This window comes from Aspergillus foveolatus (genome assembly GCF_047715535.1).
Source record: "Aspergillus foveolatus strain CBS 279.81 unplaced genomic scaffold BDW70scaffold_43, whole genome shotgun sequence".
In the NCBI taxonomy this organism is placed as follows: Eukaryota; Fungi; Ascomycota; class Eurotiomycetes; order Eurotiales; family Aspergillaceae; genus Aspergillus; species Aspergillus foveolatus.
In genome coordinates this window covers 95504-121989 of record NW_027396107.1, presented here as the reverse complement: position 1 = coordinate 121989, position 26486 = coordinate 95504, and the positions used below count along the sequence as shown (strand labels likewise).

The following is a 26486-nucleotide window of genomic DNA, read 5'->3' as shown; positions in this document are numbered from 1 at the left end:
AGATGTTATCAACCCTAGACGTGATCACGCATTCTGATACCAGCAAAGGCGCCAACAGTCTTGCGCTTTTGTGAGAGTAAGAAAGATATGGGCGTCAGATGTCACAGAGTTGGCCCTCGTGGAGGGGCTCGTTGGCTGCTGGTTGGCTGTTGGCTGCAGTCATGGGATGTTTTCGACCTCGAGTCGCGTGGCCGAGAAACAATAGAGGTTAGGTAAGCATCCACGGATCAACAGCAAGCTGACTGCCTATTCTGGTTGGTTGGGCCAGAACCATGGAAGGTTGCCAGTAGTCGCGAAGTTAGTTTGCGGTCCGTCTATCAGGCTTTACTCATGCAAGTTCAACTTCAGCCGTTCCCAGCTTAGATCTGGGAGAAGTGGGATATTCTCGTCGGAATGATAATGGAAGAAGGGCCCTGGCCCTGGAGATATGCCGGTGAGACAGGGATAGAGAAGGAACTCGCCAATTTGGGCTTGAAAAGAGGTGAAGCTCAGGGCAGGCTCAGGCTCTTTATTTTGGATGGATCCTGGCCAGTCCCAAGGACCCACCGGAGCACCTGACTATTCTCAAGGACCTCAGGTCTTCAAACATTCCATCAACACTACTGCTCTTGAGCAAATTAGCTATAATAACGGAGTATGGTCGATATATATTATGAGATCCAGATATATTAACGATCTTAGCCTGGGTAGAGACTCTTTTAAGATGATACCGATGACTGATGGCTTAATGACAGCCGACCGTTAATCTGCATAACCGGTAGAGCTATATGCCACTAGTAGCTTCTGAATCCTGACACTCGGACTCTTTGTAGGTCGTTGGTCGTACTAACAAAATTTTCGTCAAAAAGGCCCCTCGTCAAACTTCAAAGGAACTGCTGCTCCTGTGCTCCCTGAGTCGCGGACTCGCGGCCCCTTTTTCTTATGTTAATTCTGAAAGAAAATCGATCGGGTCGAAAATTAAAAGGACCAAATTAACCATTTTAGATCGTAGAAAGGGTAGACAGAGGCCGCCCGCCCTGCAGCTCCTTTCCTGATCGGGTGGCCTACCCACTCCCTCCTTTACCCTCCTTAACCCTCCTTACCCTCCTTTCCCTCCTTTCCAGCCCCTGCTCCTTTAAGTTCATTTTTCTTCCCTCTTCCCTCCTCTTCTTCTCTTCCTCTTCTCTTTCCTCCCTGCCAGATACCACGCTTCGCTTCTTCCCCTACACCACCTTTGCCTTCGTTGTGATACCCGAGCTCTTCTAGCCCTGCGCTGAGGTTGCTCTTGTTTCTTTCTGTTGAGATACCCCCTTAAGATACCCAGCTCGACGTGACTTCTCTTTTACGAAGCTTCTTCGCTTCCCTACGATTATTTAATCCCATCAATACCTGCTATAATTACCTTTTAATCTACCATCGACATGTCTGACGCCCAGAAGCCTGTTGAGGAGACCCCCGTGGCCGCTCCTGCTGCTCTTGCCACCGAGACTCCTGCTGCTACTGAGGCTCCTGCTGCCACCGAGGCCCCCGCCGCCGAAGCTCCCAAGGAGACCGTCGCTGAGGGCACCGAGGGCGCTGCGGAGGCTGCCCCTGCTGCTACCGAGGAGGCCAAGGCTGATGCTCCAGCTGAGGAGACCAAGGAAGAGGCTAAGGAGGTTGTCCCTGCCTCTGAGGGCACCCTTGGCTACAAGGCTCCTGGTCTGGTCAAGTGAGTACCTCAATACTGTTATGGCGCGGACATAGTAGCTAATGAATGCGACTCACAGGAGCCTTCGCTTCTCCAAGCGATTCTTCTACTTCAGCGATGAGGCTGTTGAGGCTAAGCAGCTTTCCGCCTACCGCAGCAACGAGAAGCCCGCTGTTGCCAACCCCATTGTCGCCTGGGCCAGCCAAACCGGCAAGGGTCTGCTCTTCTTCACCAAGCGCCCTGAGGACAAGGCTACTCCTGCTGGTATCATCAGCTTGGTTAGTAAAGCTGTTAAGGTTCAGATTGGGACATCAACTAATATATATTCTATATAGGCCGACATCTCTGACGTGACCAAGGAAGGCTCCAACGAGTTCCTCTTCAAACTCAACGGCCACAAGCACACCTTCCAGGCCTCTAGCACAGCCGAGCGTGACAGCTGGATCGCTGCCCTTGAGGCCAAGTCCACCGAGGCCAAGGCCGAGAAGGATACCATCATCTCCAGCGAGGGTTACAAGGCTGAGCTTGAGAAGCTGAGTAAGCCTGCTGCTGTTGCTGCCAAGCCCGCCGAGACCAAGGAGGAGGTTAAGGAGGGAGAGGACAAGAAGGAGGAAGAGACTCCTGCTGCTGCTGTCGCTACTTCTTCTGCTACCGCCTCCGCTGAAGAGAGCAAGGACAAGGACGCCAAGAGCCGCTCGCGTTCCCGCAAGAGGACTTCTATTTTCGGCACTCTCCTTGGTAAGAAGGATGAGGCTGAGGAAAAGAAGGAGGAAAAGAAGGAGGAGGAGGCGAAGCCTGCCGAGACCACCGAGACTCCTGCCGCCGAGGCTTCCGCTGCTACTGAGCCTGCCGCTACTGAGGGTATGTATATTCTGGCACGTTTGTACAACTATCTTGGAACTAACAGAGATACAGCTCCTGCCGCTGCTGCCGAGACCACCGACAAGAAGGAGGAGGAGAAGAAGGAAGAGAAAAAGGAGGAGACTGAGGCCGCTCCCGCCCCGAAGTCCAAGCGCTCTTCTCTGTTTGGTAACTTCTTCCAGAAGGTCACCAGCCCCTCTCAGGAGAAGACGGAGAAAGAAGCTGCTGCTCCTGCCGAGCCTGCTCCTGTCGCTAGCACCGCTCCCCAGCTCGACAACCCTGTTGAGGAGGCTGCTAAGCCCATCGAGCCTGAGAGCGTGACCGCCGCTCCCGAGGTTGAGGCTGCTAAGGACACTCCTACTGAATCTCCTGCCGAGGCTCCTGCCGCTACCACCAAGGACAAGCGCCGCACGTCTTTCTTTGGCAGCTTTGGCAAGAAGAAGGCTGACTCTGGTGACGAGGCCGCTGAGGGTGAGGCTAAGCCCAAGAACAAGCTCGGAGGCCTTTTCCGCAAGCCCAGCAAGGCTGTGAATCCCGAGTCTAAGGAGACCACCGAGGCTGCTGAGGCTAAGACCGAGCCGGTTGCTGAGGCCACCCCTGCCGAGGAGTCTTCCAAGCCCGCTGATGCTCCCGCCACCGAGGAGGCCAAGCCTGTCGTCTCCTCCACTGCCGCCCCCGTTCAGGCCGCTGCTTGAACTTCCCCAAAGTCGGTCGAATTCGAGAAGTGGTGGGACAAACAGTATGAGTTTTCCTGCGCTTCTACATCATGATCCAGATGGGAAAAAAAGCAATAAGAAACCAGAAAAAAAAAAACTTCTAAATATTTTCAGCCGATACTCGAATTTTGTCTAGCTTAATGTCGCCACTGTCACTCCGCTTGTCGCCAGGGCTTTGTGGGTTTGGCTCATGAAACTGGAGTATCAATGATACCCTCTGCTACTTTGACGGTCAATTTCGTGGCTACTTATGTTGTTGATGATATCGGGAGTCACAGTCCATTCCTTTATGATATCCGATCTCTCAGGGGATACCCCTTTAGCCTGGGAGATCATGCGCCGTCGCACTAGATTGATACCACTTGTTGTTTATAGTTTGCTTTGTGACTTAATTGCCGTGGCCGTTGGTGCACTGTCGTGATACTGGGCTGCGAGATGGGTGATTTACTTGTTGAATCTGGCTTAGTTTGGATGCGCACTCGACTCATTTGCCCTATCATGGATCACCGTAGCTTGCTCGGTGGTCTATTGACTGGCAACATAGGTAATAGCTAATAGAATCAATGCAATGTTTGATAGTTATCTTTTATAAGTCTTGAACGAGCCTTCTACCAGCGTACCCTGAGTCTAACGATAATCTAATTACCAAGGATAACGTTTCCAGTGGTTGTGGGCATGATCCATGCGCCGTGGGAATATTCTCCGATCGAGTACTCTGGAGTAGACCACTTGACGCCTTATAAATCAGGCTTTAAGGGCATTCGCACGGGCCATAGTGCCCACTGCCCACGAATCCAGATCAATAAATTGTTCTATAGTATGTCGTCAATCATGGCGGATCCGAATAAATATTCCTAATGTTTTATGGTCGTCATTAGCTTAATCAGCATTGAGCTCCTCAGGGAAGTCTAGAGTTGACGCGAAAGATTTCGCGGAACTCATTACGTATGTTGCAGGAGTACGGAGTAGGCTGTGAGACTTTTAAAAGACGTGTGGATGGACTCTTTTGTCGAGGTTGAGGTGCTTGGAAGCGTTCTGGTGTCGGGGTCTTCCAACTCTGCATGGCTTGAAATTGGTTGCTCAGGGAATGGTAGGCTTCTATAAGCAGACGCGTGATACTTAAACTCAAGTCCTTCACAGCTGTAACAGTCTTCAAATATTCAGGAACCCTTTCCGTCCCAATAATCAATCTGAAGGAACTAGCGCGAATGAACCACACCGAATCTTCCTTTCCAAGTCAGATGAACTCTTTTGTTGACGGAAAATTCCGGTTGTTTGAGTTCTGGAATGCAAAAGGCACGCCCTTCGGCGACGCCAACCAGGATAGTTTGACACGGCGGGGAGTCGATTGGGAAAGTGATCTCCACTGTGCGGCAGACCAAGTCCCAAGGTTTATCGCTCATATTTGATTCTTACTTTGATTTTTGATTTTTTTTTGTTTATTTTTTTTTTACTTATTTTTTACCTCTTTGCCTTTGCTGGAAGTCAACATGAAAAGCTGAATTATGGAGCTCGCTGCTTCCGACAGCGGTCCTTCCATGGTCGGGACGGTCTGGAGCCGTGTCGCATTGGACTTGGAGAGAAGAGGATCGGGGCTGAGCCTAAGCCTCCTGTCTCACTCAGGCAGGCCGCTGCAACCCTTCCGCAAAGGGGTTTCCATCCATTCCCCAGAGGCAGCCTGGGGCTGTGAAAGTAGATTCGGATATACATGTGGTTGGTCAATTGGGCACAACGACGTCAAAAGACGAGCCGAGTACGAGTTTACCGGCCTGGGGCTCTGCAGGCAGCGATGGGTTTGTCATCCGCAGAGCCCGCGGAGTCCCACTTCCGCTGCGTAACCACCAATTAGAGCCTCAGTTGGTCCTATGACTCACACCTGCTGACCAGAGAGGTTGCGCTATCCCTGATACGGCTGGTGTGCTAGGCGGGAAGATGAGGATCGCTGATTGGTCAAGCGAGCCGGCGACCACGCACACAAGCAGGAGTAAAAGACTGTTAAAAGGTGCCTTATCCCCCGTCACGTCGCTGCCTGGCTTTCCTCCTGAATTTTTCTTTTCATCTCACAACTCTCCTCCTTTTTTTTTATCACTATCATCATCCCATCAACCCTGTCTGGCCGTCTTTCTGAACAGCCGTAATCATATCATCTCAATCTTCACAACGATTTCACTCTGATTATCCATCCAAAAATGGACTGCTAAGCGCACCCCCCGCCGCGTCGTTCTTCTCAGTTGAGACGGACACCATAGATCCTCAACGGACTACGTCTTCTACTCCCCTCTCCAACATTCAAACAACTTCAGAGACTCCTTCTCAGGAACCTCTGAACTTCAGCCTCGCTTCGCGTAGCTCAAGTTCTTTATCGAACCCTTTCACTACGTTCGACTCTACGTCGTTCACCACGGATAACCATCAGCAATCATGGCTTCCTTCACCCTCGTCCACGCAGCCTTTGGCTCAGAATCTGAATTCCGATCCCAGCAACAAGAACAACAACAGCAGCAATTCTCCGCAAGAGGACTTCGTGCTCTATCCTGCTCCGTGTCCCCAGCCTCAAGAACAACACGCGGACGCACGTGCTCCAGAATTCCTTACCCCTAGACATATCGCAGCTTATCAGCGCGCTCTCATCCAGTCGGGATATCTTCCGCGGAGGAACTTTCCGCGTCGACACTCCGTAAACCAGCAGCAGCAGCTCGCAACTTCTCAAGTCCCTCGAGTGCCGCGACTGAATACGCAGCCTACCGGGTATCATCTGTCTACTACTCTTCGGTCAAGTCCTTCAACTCAGACGCACGCTTTGCGTCGATTCGCAGCTTCGAATTCTGCTCCTGCGGCTTCGAATTCTAATATCTCTCACTATCGTCCACCTGTCCCGCTCTTTAATAACAGTACCACAAACTCGCCAGTTCAGAATCAGTACGCACAATCGATAAATCACCGTCGCATCATGTCTACTCCAAACATCCCTCATCAAGGTGAGTTCGGCTGCCCAGACACTTTTCGGCTCGGCCTGCGTACTAACTTGGATAACGCAGAGTTTTTTGACTTCACGGAAGGCTTCGGTGAGGACTTCACCGATCCAACCATGCTTTCGCCTCACCTCGTTCCAACTGGCATCATGGCGTCTAAGGATTCTCTGGGGGACGTGCCTGCCGGCACTGTCTCGCCCAGCGATCTCTTCATGGACGCTTCAGCTCCTCCATCGGCATCGTTCACTGACCTCAGCACACCTTCATTTGATTCCCCCGGATACTTTAGCCAAGACACTTCTCCCATGTTCGGCGCTGACCTGGATCTCGCTCCCGGTCACGAAGAATGGGCTCCACTGTTCCCTTCAAATGATGGAATGTTGATGCCTTTTGACCCGACTGGCTTGGAAATTGCAGCTCCTGTTCCAGCAGTGAAGGCTGAACCTCCTGTCTCTTCCCCTGCTGTGAAGCCTGTCTCTTCGCCTTCTCGTTCGCCCACTGCCACCTCTCGTTCTTCCACAACCAAACACTCGACTGTGGCTGGAGTAAGCGCTCGGCGAAGCAAGCCTCTTCCTCCGATCAAGTACGACGAATCAGATCCTGTTGCAGCCAAGCGTGCGCGAAATACCGAGGCTGCTCGTAAGTCTCGTGCGCGCAAGCTTGAGCGACAGGGAGACATGGAGCGTCGTATTGCTGAACTTTCAAAAGAGCTTGAGGAAACCCGGCAGATGGTGGAGTTCTGGAAATCTCAGGCTCAAGCACGTGCACGAGGTGCCTAAAAGAACTCTTCCGTTGCGGCGATATTTGTTTTTACGATCATGCGCCTTTATTCTGGTGCTGCCACGTACTGTTTTGGTTCAACATAGTCGAAGTGCGACTCGTGGGCGGGGGCGGAGCAGCCTCTCGTCTTATGTCTTCGAGAGCACCAGTCAGTCTCCTATGTGTTGGTTACCTGGCGATGACGCTCTCGGCATGATAAAAAGTTTTCTTAATTCTGAATCGTACATGCGACTTCAGTGATGTCTTTTTACTCTTTTATCCATTCGTCTTCATAATTATCTTCTGTTTCTCTACTCAAATGTCTTCTTGATCAACCGTTAGCTGGCAGTTCTGACCGTCTCCCAGACAGGGATTGACTCGTGGCCTTCTTTCTGTTGTATGTTTTCTCTTCTCATCTTTACACCAGATTGTTCTGTTTTGAGTGCTGTCCACTCTTTAATTGCTGTGCCGGAATATGATTATTTCCAATCCAATTTATTGTTGCACTTTAATCCTATTTCACAGTCCGCTGTAGTAGTAGTAATTTCAGACTGGTCGTAGCCTCCCAAGTAGACTCTGCACCTCTTCGCATTCCTCTAGCCAGCAAGTTTACTCTAGCCCTTGGAAATCCGACCTGCAATATGCATTTTCTCGGACAGGTTAGTCATGGAATTCAGATTGCTGAGCTCTGTACCGACTTCCGTCTATGATTATGGATTTGTGCAAAGCCCAAGCCTCAAGACTCGCGCGGTGGAGCCAACACACCCCACCCCCCTGAGCCGCATCAGCCTCATGACGTGTCACCGCTCAAACCCGATCTTCCAATGTAACCGCTGCGGATCTCCAGGCCTTGAAGAACTCAGGCTCAGGTTGGACAGATTTACAGGCACCTACGAACACTCCGTAGTCTACGTGAACACGTGTGGTCGTCATACGAGACAGTCCACCACCAATATCACCCTTTAATCTAGCATTTGCTTCGTAGTATCTAGTAGTGATAGCACGCCTCTTGGTAGTACGGTCTTTCGACTGTGATACGTACCTAGGAAACTAGGAGAGAAATGGGAGGGCCTGGACGACAATCTTTCCGATTTAGGAGTTTATTCGTTTGTGAACCGGTGGTCCTTTGTTTTCTTTCCTCTGTCAGGCAGGCCCGGGTGGAGCTATTGCTAACTCGCAGTACCTTGGCTATAGGTCGTCATGCGGGCCGACTAAATGAATAGAGGTTATATTACTATGATTCATGAATACGTGCGCTTCAGACTTGACGTTATCCTCTAAGCGTTCACGAATCTTGAGCTGGGCCTACATTCTCGGTGTTGTCTCTTTTGTCGTATTTCTAGGCCATCAGTAGCCTTGGTAACTCAGCTCATCTTGACAGGGGGCGGGCGACTCGTCGAATGGGAACACTAAAATCCTGAATAAGACACTTCTGCCTTGGTAATATTCTAGTATTCGACAATATTGTCTATTATCATACCAGAGGCGTCACTGTTGTAGGAAACCATAAATACATAATACTGTGCCAGGATGCCGTGCCTCGTCAAATATTTCTTCACATTTGAGGTCGAGATAAATACTCGTATGTACTATGAACGGAATATACATATATGTCTGTCCAGCGTCATACGAACAACGCTAGCTATACATACCGGGCCAGAATGGTGTTATCCATGTTGTAGTTTGCAACGTCGGGAACAGCTCAGACTTGCCTTTTTCGATGTGCCTCATCGACCCGTAAATCTCCCTGTATCTCCGAGCCCAATATCTCCGTTCCGACGCAATTTCCACCATTTCGAACCCCTTCCCCAGTTTCGAAGGAAGTAACCAGCTTTCTGCCTTGCGGCAGGCGGTTGCACTCTCCATCAATGCCGGGAAAGAATGAACTAAATAGGACTTGCTGCGCACGAACCGAATGGACGAGATGAAGGTTCGAGAGAGGGTCTCAGAAGTATCTGATCCATGTTCTGTCATCATCGCTGTTTTCTATGTGGTTGATAGAAGATGTATGTGTTGCGGTGTATAAGAGGTAAGGTGATTGTAACTGGTATTCAGTCCAAGGCATCTGTTCCCTTAGTTTTGCCTTTTTCCATCTTTGCTGTCCGGGAACCGAATTGGATGGCCCGTTTCTTCTCACGTGAGACGTTTTCCAAGCCCAATTTGAGCGCTAGCAGGCGGAGGGCTTTCTTTTCAGAGTCAATATCGGCATCTATTGGAGTCCCTGGGACTCCGAAGCCGCATTTCTCCCAAACTGGTGTTCGAACCACCCAGGCAACAAAATCTTCATCCAGGTAAGGAAATCGAGCTTCGCGTCCCCAATGTGCAATTACCCGGTTATCGCGGCCGAGATTTCGCTTTCCTAGGCGACTGATATCGAGTTCAATCTCATTTATGAGACCCCGGTAACCATTGCGGGAAAAGGCGATTCCGTGCCTTGAATAACCAGCGAATAGCTCATCCGCACCCAGGCCAGAAAGGAGGACGCGGGCAGGTGTTTTGTACTGAAAAGGTTTGGCATCGGGGCGCTGGCTGTCAAGTGCTGTGCCTTGGCCGCGCGCTGCAAAGTATAACGCACACGCGATGGAAAGATCCATTTCAGTATTATGTGGTCGCATCAAGCGCTTGATTGTATCGCGATGCGTGATGGTTACAACGTACGGAATATCAACAGCAACGAATCGCCAGTTGCGCGAAGGGCAGACGCGTTGGAGCTCGGCAAACGCCGCTCGCCCGGTGATACGGTCAGGGCAGCCTTCGTACGCCGATGAAGGCTGTCCTAGTCCCTTTGCCGCTGCTGCAACAACTCGCGGGTTCTCAAAGGCGACATTCAGAAGATCGATCGTCTCTCCAGGGGGTAAAATATCATGAGCAAGTCTTGCAAGAAGGGTGCAGTCAAGACCACCAGAGAACAGCACGGCAATCTTCACATTGCTACCCCCTGCAAGGGGAGGCGCACGGACATTTTGAATTCTCAGCGCCAGCGACTGGCGGAGTCTGTCTTCCAGCTCCCTGAGAACAGACGATGTTACAGTTAGTGGTGAGGGCGTGCCCTCTGGAATAGCCTTGTTCATCGGAGGAATGGGACTTATCTAGACGTTCAATCAGTCACCCGCCCACAGCAAAGAGCATTCGCTAGGCCGTACCATATGATATGTCGGCAGGGCTTCATGGCTCCAAGGTATCCTTTGTATGTTCTTGATGTCGAAGCAAAGAGGTCCCGCAGCCGGGGCTGGTTCAGGGTCGACGCTTTGATCATCTTCAAACTCAATCATATATATACCGTCTGCCTCGACCTCTTGGAAAGAGGAGGGCGAAGAGCCGTCACTTAGGCTACATATTGTAAGATTCCCCGCCGCATCGAGACCCCAAAGTAACGATCGTCGTCCTAAACAGTCCCTTCCAAAGTACAGCCTGAAGTTGACGGCATCATAGAAGACGAAGGCAAAGGGCCCAGTAATCTTACTGATAGCATCTGCCATTCTTTGGACTGGGTTGGAAACCCCAGAGTAATCTTCTGCCAGGTAGTCCTGCGTAGTAGCTTGAAGCAGATGGTTGAAAACGATCTCAGTGTCGTTTCTTTCCGGTATAGGCTGTCCATCAATTTTCCAGGCGTCCCCGTTCCAGGCAAATATAGACCCAGTTCTGCCACTATCCGTGAGTGGCTGGCGAACGACATCGTCCCCCCTCATAGAGAGCACAGTACTTGCAAAGGAGAGCCATATGCGACCATTACCCTCATGATTGAATAGATTGAGGCCGGCGCCGCGGACGCCAATGCTGTATGAGCCCTCATCTGGACCACGTTTAGTCAACAAATAGCGAAGGTCTCTATCCAAAAGCACGGGGTTCTCGGCCGCAGTCAGCGAGAAGAAAATTCCACACATGCTCAATGTTTTCTGGCTCCCATAAGGGCCGAATCTCTCGGACGGGGAAAGAAACAAGCAAGAGCGAAGGGAGAGATAATTTTAACACAGATGGCCGGACTCGGCGTAACTATGATCCCGCCCCAGGCTTCTTTGGTCAACACTTGGAACTTCAGGAGCTCAATATACCTGATTCCATAGGACTGATTCCTACGTCACTTAAGCCATATAACCCGGCTTATCATAACTGCCGAGTTGGCGTCTCCATTCGTGCCGCGAAAGCCCGCCCAAGCCGGCGAGCCCCTCCCGAACAACTTACCTGCAACATGATCCATACCTCCGTCTGAACTACTAGAAGCTATTCGTCGAAACTCACCTCTCCTTTTTCACCTCAATATATGCGATTATCTTATGTCCGCTTCAGGTGTCCCAGACGCCCCGACCCCCAGTATACCAGGGCAAACTCGATCGGAGACGCCCAATGAGGGGGACGAGGCTGGGCGGCAAGTGACGTCGGTTGGCCTCGAATCACCGGAGCACATTCAGAATGCGATCATCTCGACAGATAGCACAGGAAGTGCTTTGCTAGATCAGACGAAAGAGGGAACTCAGAGCGCGTCAGATCCCCGAACACGAGAGTCAACGGACATACCCACCGTCATGGATACTCCAGGCACTGCGTCTGAGAAAGATGCCGCCCTATCGGCACAGATGGGGGATCTCTCAATAGCAGCCGATAGAACGGAACAGGGATCTATACCGGGCACAAGCGCGAGTCCGCCCCCTCCACCGGAAAAGGATGAGCCGTACGTCAACCGTACCGGTATTAACGATCGGGCGGAGAAAGAGCTGCCAGATGTCCCGGGCGGCGATGAAAAGAGAGCATACAATGGCAAGGAGCGTGCAAACGACGATGATTCTCAACCGGAGATTCAGAGCATCATGGGACAGTTTGCGGAAGCCACTCATGACGGGGCTCAGGAACAAGTTTTGTCCCCTCGCATGGAACTGGCTGAGCAATTCCTTGGGGCTCAGAGCCATTTCCCACCCAGGAAATCAAGCCTGGATCAAGGAGTAGCGGCAGATATCAACCAGCAGACCCCAAAAACTAGATCCGCGTCTTCGCAATCACTCGAAAAGCAACCTTCAACGACTGCCAACAAACTCCACAGAAACTCTACCGCCGAGGAGTTCACATTGACTCGACGTTCCTCGACCTCGACGATTCCTCCGCCGCCAGAACCCGAGCCTGATCAACCCTTTGATTTTCACCGCTTTCTCGAGCAATTACGGCATCGCACCGCTGACCCTGTCGCCAAATTCCTACGTTCGTTCCTTCACGAATTCGGCAAGCGGCAATGGATGGTCCATGAGCAGGTCAAAATCATTAGCGACTTTCTAGCTTTTATAACTAATAAGATGGCGGCATGCGAAGTATGGCGAGACGTGTCTGACAGCGAATTTGACAACGCCAAGGAGGGTATGGAGAAACTCGTGATGAATAGACTTTACTCGCAGACATTTTCACCAACAATACCAAGTCCTCCATCAATCCCCCGAAGTGCGAGCAGAAGCAAGCGGCGTGAGATGGAGAGATTGCATGGTCCTTGGAGGAAGGGCCAACATCAGGAAGATGTCGAGCGGGACGAGGTGTTGGCGCAGAAGATGCGAATTTACAGCTGGGTAAGAGAAGAGCATCTTGATATCGCGCCAGTGAGCTCCTCAGGTCGTCGATTTCTCAATCTTGCTCAGCAAGGTGGGAGTCTTTTGCATTTCTAATTGAAGACTTTCTAATGGCTTATAGAACTTCTGAAAATCAACGGCTACCGGGCACCCCGCGACAAAGTAATATGTATTCTTAATTGCTGCAAGGTTATCTTTGGTAAGATTTTCCCACTTAAGGCAAAAAAAAAGAAAGCGCCACTGAGACATTCATAAGGTCTATTGCGGAATGCAAAGAAATCGGACACTTCAGCAGATTCTTTTATACCGCTATTAATTTATGTGGTACTTCAAGCCAATCCAGAGCACCTGGTGTCTAACGTACAGTATATCCTTCGGTTCCGCAATCAGGAAAAGCTTGGTGGGGAAGCGGGCTATTACCTATCCTCCTTGGTAAATACCCAAACCACTGTTGCTTTATAGAAGTTAGCTAACCCCGCCGCCTCAGTCCGGAGCCATACAATTTATTGAAACGCTAGACCGCACCAGTTTGACTGTCAGCGATGAAGAATTTGAAAGAAATGTCGAAGCCGCCGTTTCGGCCATTGCGGAACAAAACCGTGCATCCGAAGTATCAGATCCAAGAACATCTTCCGAAAGCGCACCAGGCCCGTCGCGCAAATCCGCAGATGTACCGCGCCCTTTCAGCCGAAGGGAGCCATCACAACCTAGGGAGGAAGATAACGCACCAGTAGCGGGACTATTGAGAACAATTCAAAAGCCGTTGTCCACTTTAGGTAGGATGTTTTCGGATGAATCCGAATCACCGCCGCAAGACATGACACCTCATCCTGGAATGACACGGCGATTAACCCCCAATATTTACCAACCGCCTCGTGTTAGCGGCGAAGATACGCGACGACCGACCGAAAGGTCCCACCCTCGTACAGCGCAGCCTTCACCTTCACGAATGCTTGATGCTCAAGATGCCGCTGCCCGCCAGGCTAGCGCTGAGGATGCGCAGGCCCGTCGGATCCAGCGAGCCGAGCATAACAATGTAGTTGAGACACTCGCAAATATGTTTCCTAACTTGGACCGTGATGTGATCGACGACGTAGTCAGGATGAAAGAGGGAAGGTCAGTCGCTCTGCAGTTTCATTGTCTGGAAGATATGGTGCTAACTTGGCTGATAATAGGGTTGGACTGGCAGTAGATGCATGTCTCGCTCTCAGTGGGGGTTGATTTGTAGATTTCCAGCAACAAATCTTAATATGATGTAGTGACTACTCCGTACCCCAAACGCTCTCCTAGACCAGGCGTACAACATTTACTATTATAGCTAGTGACCTGAGATAGGCCCGTTTGATACTAGAAGCATTTACCAAATCAATGAGATAATCGTGATTTTGGTCCGTCATTTATTCCACTATCTAATCCAGACCACTATGTAGCACACAGTATATGGTCAGATATATCTTAAAACTGTGTTGAGTAGATATCGTCTCACGTGACTATAGTTGCTCGCTTACCACTAGCGCCATACCACGTGCCTCGGCAAGGTATAAATTCTTCGCCCTCCCGTGGTCATTTAGTATTTTTTTTCTTTCTTTTCTTCATACTTACCTTGTTTGGGTGGCTGCGATCAAGAAGGCGGTCCACCACAGACTGGTCCCTGCATTGCACAGCGCGGCGGAACGGTCTGTTCAACGGCCTTCGGGTCATTGACAGGCGTATTCTTTGGCACTTTTCTCTCTCTGAGAGACTCCTTTTCATCAGATCTCGGGCCAGGCGCTCGAGGGTGGGGAAGAGGTTTCTTTCGCATAGATAATGGCATTTGCTAGATTAGATGTCTTCGAATAGTTTTTGCGGAGATCTATTATAGAAATTTGAGATGTGCTTACTGGATTTTCGCCACCTGTAAGTTATTGAGGTTTTTGTATGTTAACTGCTCATTGGGTTAGTGTCTCGAGCTCTCGAACATGGGGTGATGACCACAGCAGTCCCTGACTTGTGTCGCTTCACCTTCGGATCACTCAAAAATTGCTCAACTTGCCATTGGATCAACCACTAAAATATAATAGCTGCCTGAGTCCATAGCGGATATATATTTCCTTCCAGCAATCGTCCTCGTTGGCGTAAGGCGGTGTCATCGTATCTCACCACTGTTTACCTCTGTAGGTCTCAAAGTTGGACGGAAGCCTGCTTCATGCTTGAACGACTTCTCAATGGCTCCATCACCGCCAGAGGATATGGAAACAGGCCGACAGGATCTGGACCTCTGACTTCATAAACGAGTGTTGTGCGTGCCTAGTGCCATGATCAGACGTCATACTGACGCCCTCGAGCGCCTCAGTGTTAGTATAACTGCTTTAACCGTCGGTGATCTTCTTGGATCTTCTCTTAAGCCACGATTTCCAGTTACTATATCTCCTTGCAGCAATCCCGCTGTACCTGATCAACCAAGTGCCAACATGGAACCACAAACACAGAAGCCTTCCCGCGGACCCCAGAGCCAATTTCAAACCGGTGAGTATCAGCGAGGATATACCTCAGCTGAAACACGGCTAACGTTATCATTATTGGACTAGGCCATGAAGTCCCCGTCCAGCAGATGAAGAAGCCGGGTCTTCAGTCCCAGATGGAGAAGCCTCAACCTACATCGACGCAGATCCCTTCCGAAGATCAAGGATACCAGACATACAGAGCCGCTGGCAAGTTGCTAGGGAAGAAGGCCATCATTACCGGCGGTGACTCTGGCATCGGTCGTGCGGTCGCAATTCTGTTTGCGATGGAGGGTGCTTCAAGTTTAATAACGTATTTGCCGGAGGAGGAGGAGGACGCACAGGAAACAAAGAGACGGGTTGAGGAAGCTGGCCAGAAGTGCTATCTTCTAGCCACGGACCTTCGCAAGAAGGAGAACTGCAGGAAGGTTGTTGAGACGGCGTTAGAGAAGCTAGGAGGAATTGATATCTTGGTGAACAATGCCGGAACGCAGACGATGCTTCCTGATATCAGCGACTTGGATGAGTGGGTGTCGAAGATCTAACAAGGACGACACATTTTGCTGATGATGGTTTCTATTCCAGGTCCCAATGGGAAAGCACATTCGACACAAACATTCATCCCGTCTTTTACCTCTCTAAGTATACTATGCCACATCTCAAATCCGGTTCATCTATCATCAACTGCGCTTCGGTAAACCCTTACATCGGTCGACCTGACCTTCTCGACTACACTTCGACCAAGGGGGCGATAGTTGCGTTCACGCGCGGTCTGTCGAACCAGCAATGCAGCAAAGGCATTCGTGTTAACGCAGTATGCCCCGGACCTGTCTGGACTCCTCTAATCCCAGCAACGATGACCACTGAGGCAATCGAACAATTCAGCGGCACGCCGATGGGTCGTGCAGGACAGCCTAGCGAGATCGCAACTTGCTTTGTTTTCCTCGCCAGTCAGGATAGTAGCTTTATCTCTGGGCAGTGCTTGCACCCGAACGGAGGAGTTGTTCTCAATGGTTAGGAGTAGTGCTGTACAGCAAGCGACAGCTTAATGTGGCGCCTGCGGCAAGTTGATATTACGAGTATGAATAAATGAGTTACTAGGAACCACTCAACATTCTAATTTCTCTCCCCTCCCCCCACCCCCTCCATTTGAAATAAAGATCCCGATCCAGTACGAGTCTTCAGCGTACACTCCAAATATTGCCACACATCATAGTAAAGCATGTCGTTTAGTATGTCAACGACTAGATCGTCAAGTGCATAAAATTGTCTAAAGAACTAGGAGTAACTTCGATGAACATCAACTATAAATACACACTGATCAAACGATCACAATATTGATCCGATTGCATAGCGGGGTGGTGCAAACGGAGACACCTTGCACCTTTGGGTCTATGAGATATCCGACAAAGCATAACACGTGACTGTCCTTCAGCGCTTCGATATTGGTGGCGTGTGACGTCAACCCATTCTACTATATATATTCACTCTAAACGCCGCAATCTGATTTATACGCCAGCTTCGCATTTTGTCTGCAATACTGTCACAGAGCAATTCGTTCAACGAACAGAAAAGAATTCATTTACCAACAGCACAATGCCTATCCCTCTTTACGCAGATCAAGCCGCAAACCAACTGCAGGGACAAACCAATACCAACACCACACAGTTCTCCCAGCAAGCCGGCGCTCCGGGTACCACATCAAGCAGCATCAGCACCAGCAACACCGGTCATGCGACGACGACCAGCTTTGCGCAGAGCAGCTTCTCCTCCGCTATGGACGCACAGGGTCAGCGTTTGAGCAAAGAGGAGGCGGATCGGCTCTATGAGGAGCGTATGGAGGATGAGTATGCAAAGAGAGAAGGTGGTGCTTAGGTCACATTCTCTCCCAAATTCACAGTTGCTTTGATGAGTATGCTAGGTATGCTTCACAAAGGACTGTACTCGAGGGGCGCTTGATATACCTGGCTGCATGAATATCCACTTGTAAATAATTTAGAAAGGGCCTCAACTTATGTGTTTGGCTGTTAAGTATTGACCTAAATTACAAATTATTTGCTGATTTCCTCTCGGTCATGCTGCGTGCGTAATGTAGTGCGTTCAGATGCGAGTTATGGAAAAGGGGGAAAAAAACCATGATCATTGCCGTGATTCGAACGCTGGCCCACTTGGCTTCAGAAACTTCTTTTCAATAACCGAAATAGGAAAAAATGGTCAAATGAGGCCTGGGAGTGATGCAAAAAAAAACTGGTAGCTTCTCTTTGATTGAGCGTGTCATCCTTAGTGCAGGGGCCATGCTAATCTTCTCTGTATCGTTTCAAATTGACCAAATGCCCGAAGGCAATAGGATATCTTTTTGATGGGTTATATAGCAAATTTTTTGGAATAAAAAGGCTGTGATTGGTCATTAATGGTGTGGTCTGTGCGTCGCAGGAACATCAAATTTTGGCTTGGCAGTTATACAGAGCACATCTCAACCGCAGTGTTTCGACTCCTAAAGTCTAGAATTAATTGTGCTAAAGTTGTAAATCTCACTGATTTCCAAGATCAACACTCTGTTAAGATTAAGGAACCAGGACCCAGTCAGCCTCACACCTCCGTCGTTGAAATGGCCATCTCCGATCCCGAGGACCGAGACTGAAAAACGTCGGCATGCATGCGGCTTCATAGTTATCACCGAGTCCGCGGAGACCAGCTCGGGGACAGCGCGAAATCCCGAGCAAGACAAGAATTTCTACCCACCAAGCTCAATCATTGACAACAAAAAGAAATAATCATGCAGCACCGTGAATAATCAACAAGATCTCATTTGTCTTCTCTCCGTGCCCTGGGGGTGTTCAACATGCTCGATCATGGTCTAGCTCAAGCAGATCGCTGCGGGTTGGTAATCACTTCGCTCTGACTGGCTCAGGTGGCCGAGCGGAGACTTGCTTTGCAGCGTGAAGCAGCAGAGAAAAAAATTGGCAACATCAGACATGCACGTCCGTAGCTCGGATTTAAGTGAGAAACCAGAGGATAAATATCTTGCTTTGGCTGGTGCATTGTAGCTCAATCATTCACAATCCCCCTTCAGAATCTCTACGTACTTTTCTTTGGTCGCTGAAGAACTTCCAAACATTTGCGATCGACCCTAGATCCTGTGACGTCAGGAGTCTGGAACGCGCCCGCTCCCGCTATTAGAGCTTTGCCTATTTTGGATTCTTAAGAGCAGCGCCTACAGCGAACAAAACCCAGACGAGCCTATTCCAGAACAAAAGACTACCTCATATAACGGAGAGGATACGAGATGGCCCTCTTGTTCCTCAAGCAGAAGCTCTTCCCAGAGCGACGCACTAAACTGTTACAACCAAACTACAGTTCGTCAGCCCTACCCAGCAAGCTGCTCTACGGAGTTCCGGCTAATCCCCATAGGAAAACCACTGCTTTCTACAGACGAGGACGAGGACGAGGACGACACCATTACAAACGGCAGTGGAAGCATGGAGCACGACAATGAAGGCCAACGGAGCAGAGCTTACCACACATTCCGCGACTCCTCACCATCATCTTCGAACTACGATGTTGAAAGCACGGGGAGCAGCAACACACGGTCACGCATCGACCCGCGCATCGTCTCGGATGCCATTCTCGGCCTGTCAGATGGCCTCACTGTCCCCTTTGCCCTGAGTGCCGGTCTCTCAGCGCTAGGAGACACAAAGGTCGTCGTGCTGGGTGGGCTGGCGGAGCTAGCTGCGGGCGCAATCTCCATGGGTTTGGGAGGATACGTCGGGGCAAAGAGCGAAGCGTAAGTCTAGCCTTTATCAAAATCAAGATCAAGTAACGGTTCTAACCCCAGCAGAGAATCCTACCAGACTACGGTCCGCGAAACTACAGAACTCATCGATTCGTCTCCCTCCGAAACCCAAGCAATCGTCTACGACATATTCGCCTCGCACGGCGTTCCTGACGACGCAATCGCGCCCATCAACGCCTCCCTGCATGCATCGCGCGACCGCCTCCGCGAATTCCTCATCACCTTCCACCGCAAAGAGTCTGAGCCAGACTGTAACCAGGCCTGGACTAGCGCGATCACGCTCGCCCTGGGCTATTTTATCGGCGGATTCATTCCGCTGATTCCGTACTTCTTTCTCAACCAGGTGCTTATTGCGCTGTATTGTAGCGTTGCGGTCATGGCGGTTACGTTGCTGGTTTTTGGGTATATCAAGACCGCGGTTGTGCGTGGGTGGAGTGGGAAGGACAATATCCTTGCTGGGGTTAAAGGTGGCATTCAGATGGTCGTTGTTGGGGCCTTTGCTGCGGGCGCGGCGATTGGTTTGGTGAGGTTGATTAATGGGGGTTCATGACTGATTCGCCCTCATCGCGCTCCTCTTCGTCCTTTAGCATCATTGTTGCCTGTCGCAAGATCTCACTTCATCATATCGATACCCGGATGGACAGTTTATAAGTCCTCCACCTCTGTACAATAGCGAAGCCAAAAATGTAACAAATATACCCTTTTTGCAATTGACAACCCAGCCCAACCCGGCCTTAACAGACAATACCCAGTATATATAATACTCCCGTCCACGTTCTGCTCGATCTCTCCCTCCGGAGACCGAACCCAACTCTGCGACTCAAGCACTACCACCAAGGGCCTTCCCGATTAACTCTCTACTTCTCCCACCTAACTCCATCTCAAGCGCCAACTCCCTCCCCCTCTCACTCATCTTTACCCAAGTCCTCTGCAAAATCCCAATGACCTTCTCCTCATCGTATCCACTCTGAAACTCCTCCAACTGATCCTCCAGAAATACCAAACAAGCAACATCCTCCAGAACCTGTACCTCCTCATCCTCACCGCTCCTAAGCCCCTCCTTTCTCACCAGCGCCGCAACCCGCCCCGCAAACTGCTCATCATAGCCCCCTTCAACACATAAAGAGTGAGCGATCTCAGCCTGCCTTTTTGCAAGATGACTCCGCCAGCTATGGTATCCGATTTTGGTCGCAGGAAAGTCCGTCCGCGGAACTTCCCAGCGACGGAGATGTTGGGCGCGGACGGCGAGACGGAGGGCTTCGGAGGCGGAGGGGCTGCGCAGGGAGAGGTATTTTGTCATTTTGTTGGCATAGTGGAGTTCGTAGGGGACTGGGGAGGATTCGGGGTTGGGCGGGGTGGTAGTTTTGGGGTCTTGGGCGTGCGCAGCGTCGATAAGGGAAAGGGCTTTTTCAAATGATGTTGACATGTTGGGCCGTTCGGTTGTGCCTGAGATGTCGAAGGAAGCTATGTGTAGTAAATATGTATGAAAGGGAGGATGCGATTGCTGTTTAAGATAGATTTGTGGTTAAGCATAACCAGATGGAGGGTGTGTTTGTAATGGCTGGATTTTATGGGTTGGGCCCGGCCCGCCTTGCCTGCCACAAGAAAAAAGGTACCGCACTACCACAGAGTGTACACTACTAGAAAATTACGGAGGTGGGCAAGTGTGATAGATCCTTGTTTCTATCTGAGAGCTCCGTACTGATGCTGCTTAGACAGCTCTGGAAACGTCCCTCGCTATCGTAATGCGTCAAGACAACAGCTAATAAAGAAAAATCCGACCAACGGATTGACCATTAACACAAGGCGAAGAGAAAAGCACTACAGCATTTGATGTTTCCGCCATTCGAATAGGCAAAGAAGCCAAAAGAGACCTTCCCGTAAGATTTAAACCCCCAAACGCCGTCCTATCAAGTAAGCCGGGTATATCCAGCACCATGATGCAAAAAATGTACTGAGAATAAGCCGACAACCAAAATGTCGTCGAGCTGAAAATCATGTCCTTTCACCGGGCTCAAAAGCGTGTTGAGCCTCTTCAGTGGGTCTGTAACATAGCTATGCATGGAGCATAGTAGAGGAAAACATAAAAATAGGTAGAAGTGTGCTTTTGCCTGCAAATTTGTATGTCGTCACCTCGCACCGATGCCAAACATACCGACTCCATAGCTTCCACCTCTGTCTGAGGGAGCGGGAATCCTTGGGACGTGGTCCTACAACGATATCAGTATTTGATAGTTTAATGATAGAGGCGTCAGCAACATACCTTCTTCCTCTTTTTCTTCCCTCCCCCTTCGCCATTCGAATAGATTGCACCATCATCATCGTCATCCGCATATCCCTCACCGTATCCCACAAAGCTATTGTCATCATAATGTCTCTTGCGGCCTCGACTCGGGCGACTACGCTCGGGTTCTGCTGGCACCGGCGTCCCATTCGGCTGGCTAACAGCCCGAGGAGCGTTTGCAGAAGGATGGGTCTTTTTGGCGCCTTCTCCCGCGTTTGCATTCTTCGTCGGCTTGTCGTGTCCTAGCACGTCTTCCCAGTAATCGTTATTTGGTACCGTACCCGGTTCCATTTTCATAGCCTTCATCTGCAGATTGTACAGCGCCGAATCCATATCAGCCACCTTTATCTCCTTTCCGAAAACCTTCTGATTTTGCCACTCTTCTTCCGGCCACATCGTCATCTGCCTGAGTCCACCATGCGTTGCGGGATCATGTTTGACCGCTTTGTTCCTTCCAGCAAGCCCTAACCCTTTCAACTTGCCCTCGTATGACTTTCGAAGACGATTGATCTTTTCGCCAGTGACAGGATCATTCCTTGCAACCGACTTTGCTACAGGGCCTAAACCATACAGCGAAATGAGGTCGACTGACGGGTCCGGTCGAGTCGCAATATGGGCTGTGTTTTCGCAGGATACTGTTAACAAGGTTTTGATCCAGACAATTATGGGGAGGCATTGTGAGGTGCGCAAAGGGCAACAGCCATAGCAAGGATTAGGGAGCTCTTACAGCTTTTGCAAAGATGGAAAGCTGACGAGAAGTCTTTCTGCAAAGAGTCTAAGCTGAGCCAATTGGGGTTAGTTTGCGCTGGTAATTCCGTATCGAGATCCATGGCACTGCCATGCGGAGCATGACCAGATTCGCCCATCTGTTGGGAATCCTTCACTGCTTGTCTTGCTTGAGCGGATTCGGAATCTCGATTGTGATCCGTGCGTCTGTGTTCCGATTGCTGAGTTGGCACGGCACTTGCGCCTGTTGTGTTAGACGCTCCTGTTCCTGAGAAGTCTGTCCCAAACGACTTATTCATGTGGTCGGGACCAACACTACTGGCCGGTGTAGGAAATGAGTTTGTTAAACCTGCTGTCGGCTGCTGAGAATTTTGTGTAGTCATGGGCGCTGTGGAAGGTGGAGAGAAGAGACTGGCAGATTGCGACGTCGCCTGGGTAGATGCTTGCAAGTTTGCGAGATTGGAGGCATCGTTTGGAGCGCTTACCGACATCAACGGAGGCGATGTCGGCGTCTGTGGGATCTGCTCGGGAGGGATCGTCGAGTACGTGTTCTCTTTGAGAGAGGTGAAAGGAGCGGGTGACGACGGCGACGGCGAAGGGGGTCCTGTCCGGAATGGAGCCGAGGAGATGCGATCGGACATGGGAAGCCGGGGGAGGGGAATATTCGAAGGAAGGGGGGGAGCGGCGGCAAAAGTCTCAGCAGCCCTATCCTATAGCCCTACTTCAAGACCTCAATCGAAGATTATCCAGCACCAGGACGGATTGCCGCACCCAGACCACGAGAGACGGGGGGATGGACGGAGGGTCGGCAGGTCGAGGTTCGCTCAAGCGACGATAAGGCGAGCGCCTAGAAATCACACATGCCAATGAGACCGCCCTGAAGACCAGCAGAGTTGTCGTTAGAGTGACGATGGAAGTGAGGTAAGCCGAGTGAGTGGGAAGTTGATAGTAAGTGAGTTGGAAAGGGTGGAAAGATTGATGACCCTTTGATCTGCACATGAAGTGAAACCAAAGGACTTGAAAGGGACGTTTGATGACGGAGGCTATGATCACGTGATTTATATTGTAATTTACGGTAATTTAATTTCACTATATATATATGACCTCGGTACTTCATACTACAATGGACGTACTAGTAGAGATACGAAAGGTTAACCCATAAATGCCGAAGTCGGACAATGAGTTTATTATACTATAAATATAGGTGACTTCCTGCACCAATGTAGATATTCTGAACTTTGTTTGTTATGACTGATAATGCGCTGTCGCTGTCTGCATCGCAAGTTGCGATGTGACATCTGGAATGTGGTCTGCCAGCGAATCCATCAATTCCAGCTGTTCTTGTTGACTCAATGTCCTTCCCCTCCATGGATTTGCAGGGTAATCCTCATTGAAGTAATGAGAGTATTGGCCTCCAAAAGTATCAGCCCAGTTCATTGGGTCAGCTGTTGCGTTGGAGTACGGGAACGTGTCAGCTGTGGTCATGGAAGATAGGGAGAAATTGGGGTCCCAGCCCGGGAGTCCCGTTAGGACCGATGGGAATGCATTAAACGGCGTAGATGGATCAAAGTTCAGGTTCGGCCTGGGTAATGATGAGTCATCAGGCTGATCAAAGCCCAAGGAATTATGAGTGTCGGGTGCAGCCTCTGGTGGGACAGTGGGATCCCAAGGAGGGGGCTCGAGAGCTTTCACAGGATCGGTAGGAATAGATAGCGAAGAGGTAATTTGTGGGAAAGGTAAGGAACGGTCAGCCGAGGGACCCCTCGAAAAAGTACCAGCCGATGTGGTATCTGCCACTGAAGAACCGCCTGCTAAAAGATTTTGTGAGTGAATAGAGGCCGCGGTGCTGGCAGGGCTTGCCATAGACGGTGGAGTTTGCACATCTTGGGAGGAAGCCGGTGTCGCATGGCTAGACGGATTTGAAGGTGAATGGACCACAAATGATTCCTCGGTGTTGTATGCCCTAAGGCAAGCGGCAATTAATGTCTCATATAGCATGCCCGCAGATCTTACCCCAGGCCATCTTTCTGCAGCCTTCATGATACCCTGTAATGCAACCTCAAGGTTGTGTTCAACCTCTTTCAAATGATGTTCCTTTCTGACTTCCGGGTATGAGAGTGTCCAGAGGAGAGTGTTCAATGCCATAAAAAGCGACTGAGTGAATATCCAAGTCAAATCAACCGACTTAGTCTCAATTTGTTCTAGGTGCATGAAGATGTTGGAAACAGCTGCGTCGTAGCATCGCTGGGCAGCGTAAACAGAAGGCTCTGGAATCTGAGGCGATGGCCGGTACATGAAAATGACCATGGTATGCAGCCGGCCTTGGAACCTGAATGTTCTGCGTGAGTATTCTAATCTAACACAGAGATATGATAGAGACTTTCTTACCATTTTCCGCTCAAGCCACTACCTCCATCATGGGTAGGGCATGACGATACCCACTGATCAAGTTTGCTGAGCATTTGAGAGAACCAAGGATCATGGTCATCGACGGGGCTGTCCCGTTTGTTCAAGTAAAGGGTCCGTCGAATCTCGAGTTGCAAAAGGCGCATCTTGAAGAAGTGTATTGCAATACACTTAGGCAGGACTGGTTTGGCATCGGGATGTATGCCTTCTCGGGTAATGTACTTATCGTCCACTTGTGCAAAAAACTTGACGTGGATATAGTCATGACTGACAGAGTAACAGCTTGGCCGTCCCAAACTATGTGAGAGACCGAACTCCATCGAAGTCACGATCCAAAATAACCTCCGCCGCATGTCCACTTCTAAAGGATCCAACTGCTTCCCAGTGCGCGACTGGGTTATTGTCGCTTCCTCTGTGAGCCCCAGGTCTTGGCATAGCTTTACAGCTGTTCCAACGACCCAATACGCGGCGGTTCTCGTGGGAGTCAGTAATGAATACTGAGCTATCAAGACCAGGCACTGCAGTGATTTGAGGTCCATCCTTTTCAGAGATGCTTCAAGAAACGGCAACGCGGCGAGATAGTAACTGTCCGCTAGCCCTGCATAGTCAGGGCTCATTTTTTGCATACTTATTGCAATCACCATCCGTAACTGAAAGTTTTGGCATGGATCATTGGAACCGTTGAACACTTCTTCAACTTCCTGGCGGAAAGTGGGCATATGCAACGTCGGAAGCATCCCTTGCGCTGGACAGCCAGTCAGCCAACCGCGCATTTGGAGAGGAAGCATTGACATACCTTTGACTGTGAAGACGTCGATGAGCTTATACGTTAGATTCTTCGTCGGCAGGTTTGGCTGGGGGATTAAGCTAATTGGGGGAAATATTTTGGAAGTAGGCTTCGCGCTTTCATCGTCGAAGACGTCCTTTATCTTCTGCGCGGTAGACTCAGGAACAACATCCTTGATACTTTTCGACTGGGTGTTCTGCTTGGCCAGTTCCATGACCAAGCGAGTTATTGCGATACCACTTGACGGCCCGAGATATCGAGCCTCGTCGTATTCCCTGAACCGAATGCGGCCGGCTCCACGAATGATCAATTCAGCATCTGCCGCCTGTTGGAAATCCTTTTCCTCCTCTTCCAGCTCTTTTTCTAGCCTGCGGGCGGTTTCACGTAACTGGACGATGTACGTCCTCGATATTGTACGTCTCCGAGCAGAGTCATAATATACGCACTGCGCATTGGTACGATCGCATGGGCCGCATTTTGGGATTCCGGGGTCACATTTAGTCTTACGCTACACCAAAGATTAGTACATAAGCTTGGCTGCGCATTTGTTGGCGTACCTGTCTGCACCTGGTGCAAGCTGCCAAAGTGTGCGCAATCCGACCATCAAAGCTAGGGCTGGACTCTTCGGACGTTTTCGAGGGAGAGGTTTCCCATGGATTTGTGAATCGAGGTTTTGTGGTGTTTCGATCAAGCTGTGACGCCATGGCGGGTTATAAGGCTACAATTATCGGCAGAATTTGGGTGAGTGGTAAGAGTATCCGGCATTCCATATAGTCTGGAAAGTTGCAATTGCTCCGTCTCGTTATGATTAAAAGGAGTTCGTTCAGGTGTGCATTAAGCACATGCGACTGTGTTGAAGGAATTGCACACTATGCGTAGTTGCGACTTCGACATAATAGTCATGATAGTTCTTGGAGGCGGCGTCGTCAAACGAAAGCGTGAGGATAAGGGCCGAACGGCGAGCAAGATGCAATCGACACCTGCAGCTGATTCAAGGCATCTGATCACCTTGATATTATCGGGCGTTACCGACTTCGGTGAACGTCTCAACAACTGCTTGTAGTCGCGATCGTGGAGCCTACGAGGGATGAGGTTGTCGGCCTTACGGCCTGGGCCCACTTGGTCGCCGCTTCGATCGACGAGCAGAAATTCAGCGACGCTGGAGAGCCGCGATAAGGGAATCGGAGTCTAGAGTGTCCTGAAGGGTTGGGAAATCGAATTTGAGGTGACAAATGGAAGTAATAGGTCAAGTGCCGGGCAACTCTGGCCATAAAACAAACCGAGAAAAGGTACGACCAAGGCGGCCTTCCCTGAATCATGAAGGGGAACGGCCGTGTCTTAAACCCAAGCCACAGGCCAATCAAAGCTTACAGATGCATCTGCAGTCAAGCTCTGAAATTATGCTGTTCTTATGTCTATGATTATTGCCGACCACCAAAATCAAGGCTCTTTTCTGGCTTTCGAAAGTTCTTCCCCCTCAGGCTTTACTC

At 50.2% G+C, this 26486-nt stretch overlaps 11 protein-coding genes across 11 annotated transcripts; 6 read left to right on the top strand and 5 right to left on the bottom strand.

The window, feature by feature from the left end:
• The first annotated feature begins 1009 nt into the window (after positions 1–1009).
• BDW70DRAFT_140505 (uncharacterized protein) lies at positions 1010–3835 on the top strand. Its single transcript, XM_073737627.1, has 4 exons — positions 1010–1687; positions 1746–1944; positions 2002–2527; positions 2582–3835. The coding sequence occupies exons 1-4, from the start codon at positions 1401–1403 to the stop codon at positions 3220–3222; spliced, it is 1653 nt and encodes a 550-aa protein (XP_073593873.1). The 5' UTR covers positions 1010–1400; the 3' UTR covers positions 3223–3835.
• A 2261-nt stretch (positions 3836–6096) lies between these two features.
• Positions 6097–7184, top strand: cpcA (amino acid starvation-responsive transcription factor GCN4). Its single transcript, XM_073745084.1, has one exon. It carries the CDS (start codon positions 6194–6196, stop codon positions 6992–6994), a length of 801 nt encoding a protein of 266 aa, XP_073593872.1. The 5' UTR covers positions 6097–6193; the 3' UTR covers positions 6995–7184.
• Positions 7185–8530: 1346 nt separating this feature from the next.
• Positions 8531–10888, bottom strand: BDW70DRAFT_140497 (asparagine synthetase domain-containing protein). The gene is made up of 2 exons (XM_073737626.1): positions 10118–10888; positions 8531–10063 (listed from the first exon to the last, which is right to left on the bottom strand). Exons 1-2 carry the CDS (start codon positions 10856–10858, stop codon positions 9026–9028), a joined length of 1779 nt encoding a protein of 592 aa, XP_073593871.1. The 5' UTR covers positions 10859–10888; the 3' UTR covers positions 8531–9025.
• A 162-nt stretch (positions 10889–11050) lies between these two features.
• Positions 11051–13916, top strand: BDW70DRAFT_87544 (guanine nucleotide exchange factor VPS9). The gene is made up of 5 exons (XM_073745083.1): positions 11051–12593; positions 12642–12719; positions 12777–12952; positions 13008–13636; positions 13696–13916. Exons 1-5 carry the CDS (start codon positions 11249–11251, stop codon positions 13739–13741), a joined length of 2274 nt encoding a protein of 757 aa, XP_073593870.1. The 5' UTR covers positions 11051–11248; the 3' UTR covers positions 13742–13916.
• A 212-nt stretch (positions 13917–14128) lies between these two features.
• On the bottom strand, positions 14129–14417 carry BDW70DRAFT_140495 (uncharacterized protein). Its single transcript, XM_073737625.1, has one exon. It carries the CDS (start codon positions 14331–14333, stop codon positions 14142–14144), a length of 192 nt encoding a protein of 63 aa, XP_073593869.1. The 5' UTR covers positions 14334–14417; the 3' UTR covers positions 14129–14141.
• Positions 14418–14439: 22 nt separating this feature from the next.
• BDW70DRAFT_140493 (oxidoreductase, short-chain dehydrogenase/reductase family) lies at positions 14440–16125 on the top strand. Its single transcript, XM_073737624.1, has 4 exons — positions 14440–14853; positions 14918–15025; positions 15088–15526; positions 15586–16125. The coding sequence occupies exons 2-4, from the start codon at positions 14971–14973 to the stop codon at positions 16016–16018; spliced, it is 927 nt and encodes a 308-aa protein (XP_073593868.1). The 5' UTR covers positions 14440–14853; positions 14918–14970; the 3' UTR covers positions 16019–16125.
• A 264-nt stretch (positions 16126–16389) lies between these two features.
• Positions 16390–17309, top strand: BDW70DRAFT_140490 (uncharacterized protein). The gene has a single exon (XM_073737623.1). The coding sequence runs from the start codon at positions 16597–16599 to the stop codon at positions 16873–16875; it is 279 nt and encodes a 92-aa protein (XP_073593867.1). The 5' UTR covers positions 16390–16596; the 3' UTR covers positions 16876–17309.
• Positions 17310–18071: 762 nt separating this feature from the next.
• On the top strand, positions 18072–19478 carry BDW70DRAFT_87511 (VIT1/CCC1 transporter family protein). The gene is made up of 3 exons (XM_073745082.1): positions 18072–18356; positions 18412–18784; positions 18839–19478. The coding sequence occupies exons 1-3, from the start codon at positions 18287–18289 to the stop codon at positions 19341–19343; spliced, it is 948 nt and encodes a 315-aa protein (XP_073593866.1). The 5' UTR covers positions 18072–18286; the 3' UTR covers positions 19344–19478.
• Position 19479: 1 nt separating this feature from the next.
• BDW70DRAFT_140487 (DUF4202 domain-containing protein) lies at positions 19480–20365 on the bottom strand. The gene has a single exon (XM_073737622.1). The coding sequence runs from the start codon at positions 20217–20219 to the stop codon at positions 19614–19616; it is 606 nt and encodes a 201-aa protein (XP_073593865.1). The 5' UTR covers positions 20220–20365; the 3' UTR covers positions 19480–19613.
• Positions 20366–20710: 345 nt separating this feature from the next.
• BDW70DRAFT_87501 (uncharacterized protein) lies at positions 20711–22547 on the bottom strand. Its single transcript, XM_073745081.1, has 3 exons — positions 21805–22547; positions 21057–21694; positions 20711–21003 (listed from the first exon to the last, which is right to left on the bottom strand). Exons 1-3 carry the CDS (start codon positions 22442–22444, stop codon positions 20923–20925), a joined length of 1359 nt encoding a protein of 452 aa, XP_073593864.1. The 5' UTR covers positions 22445–22547; the 3' UTR covers positions 20711–20922.
• Positions 22548–23033: 486 nt separating this feature from the next.
• On the bottom strand, positions 23034–26039 carry BDW70DRAFT_169716 (putative C6 transcription factor). The gene is made up of 4 exons (XM_073742755.1): positions 25554–26039; positions 25006–25504; positions 24192–24954; positions 23034–24132 (listed from the first exon to the last, which is right to left on the bottom strand). The coding sequence occupies exons 1-4, from the start codon at positions 25698–25700 to the stop codon at positions 23049–23051; spliced, it is 2493 nt and encodes an 830-aa protein (XP_073593863.1). The 5' UTR covers positions 25701–26039; the 3' UTR covers positions 23034–23048.
• Between the last annotated feature and the right edge of the window lie 447 nt (positions 26040–26486).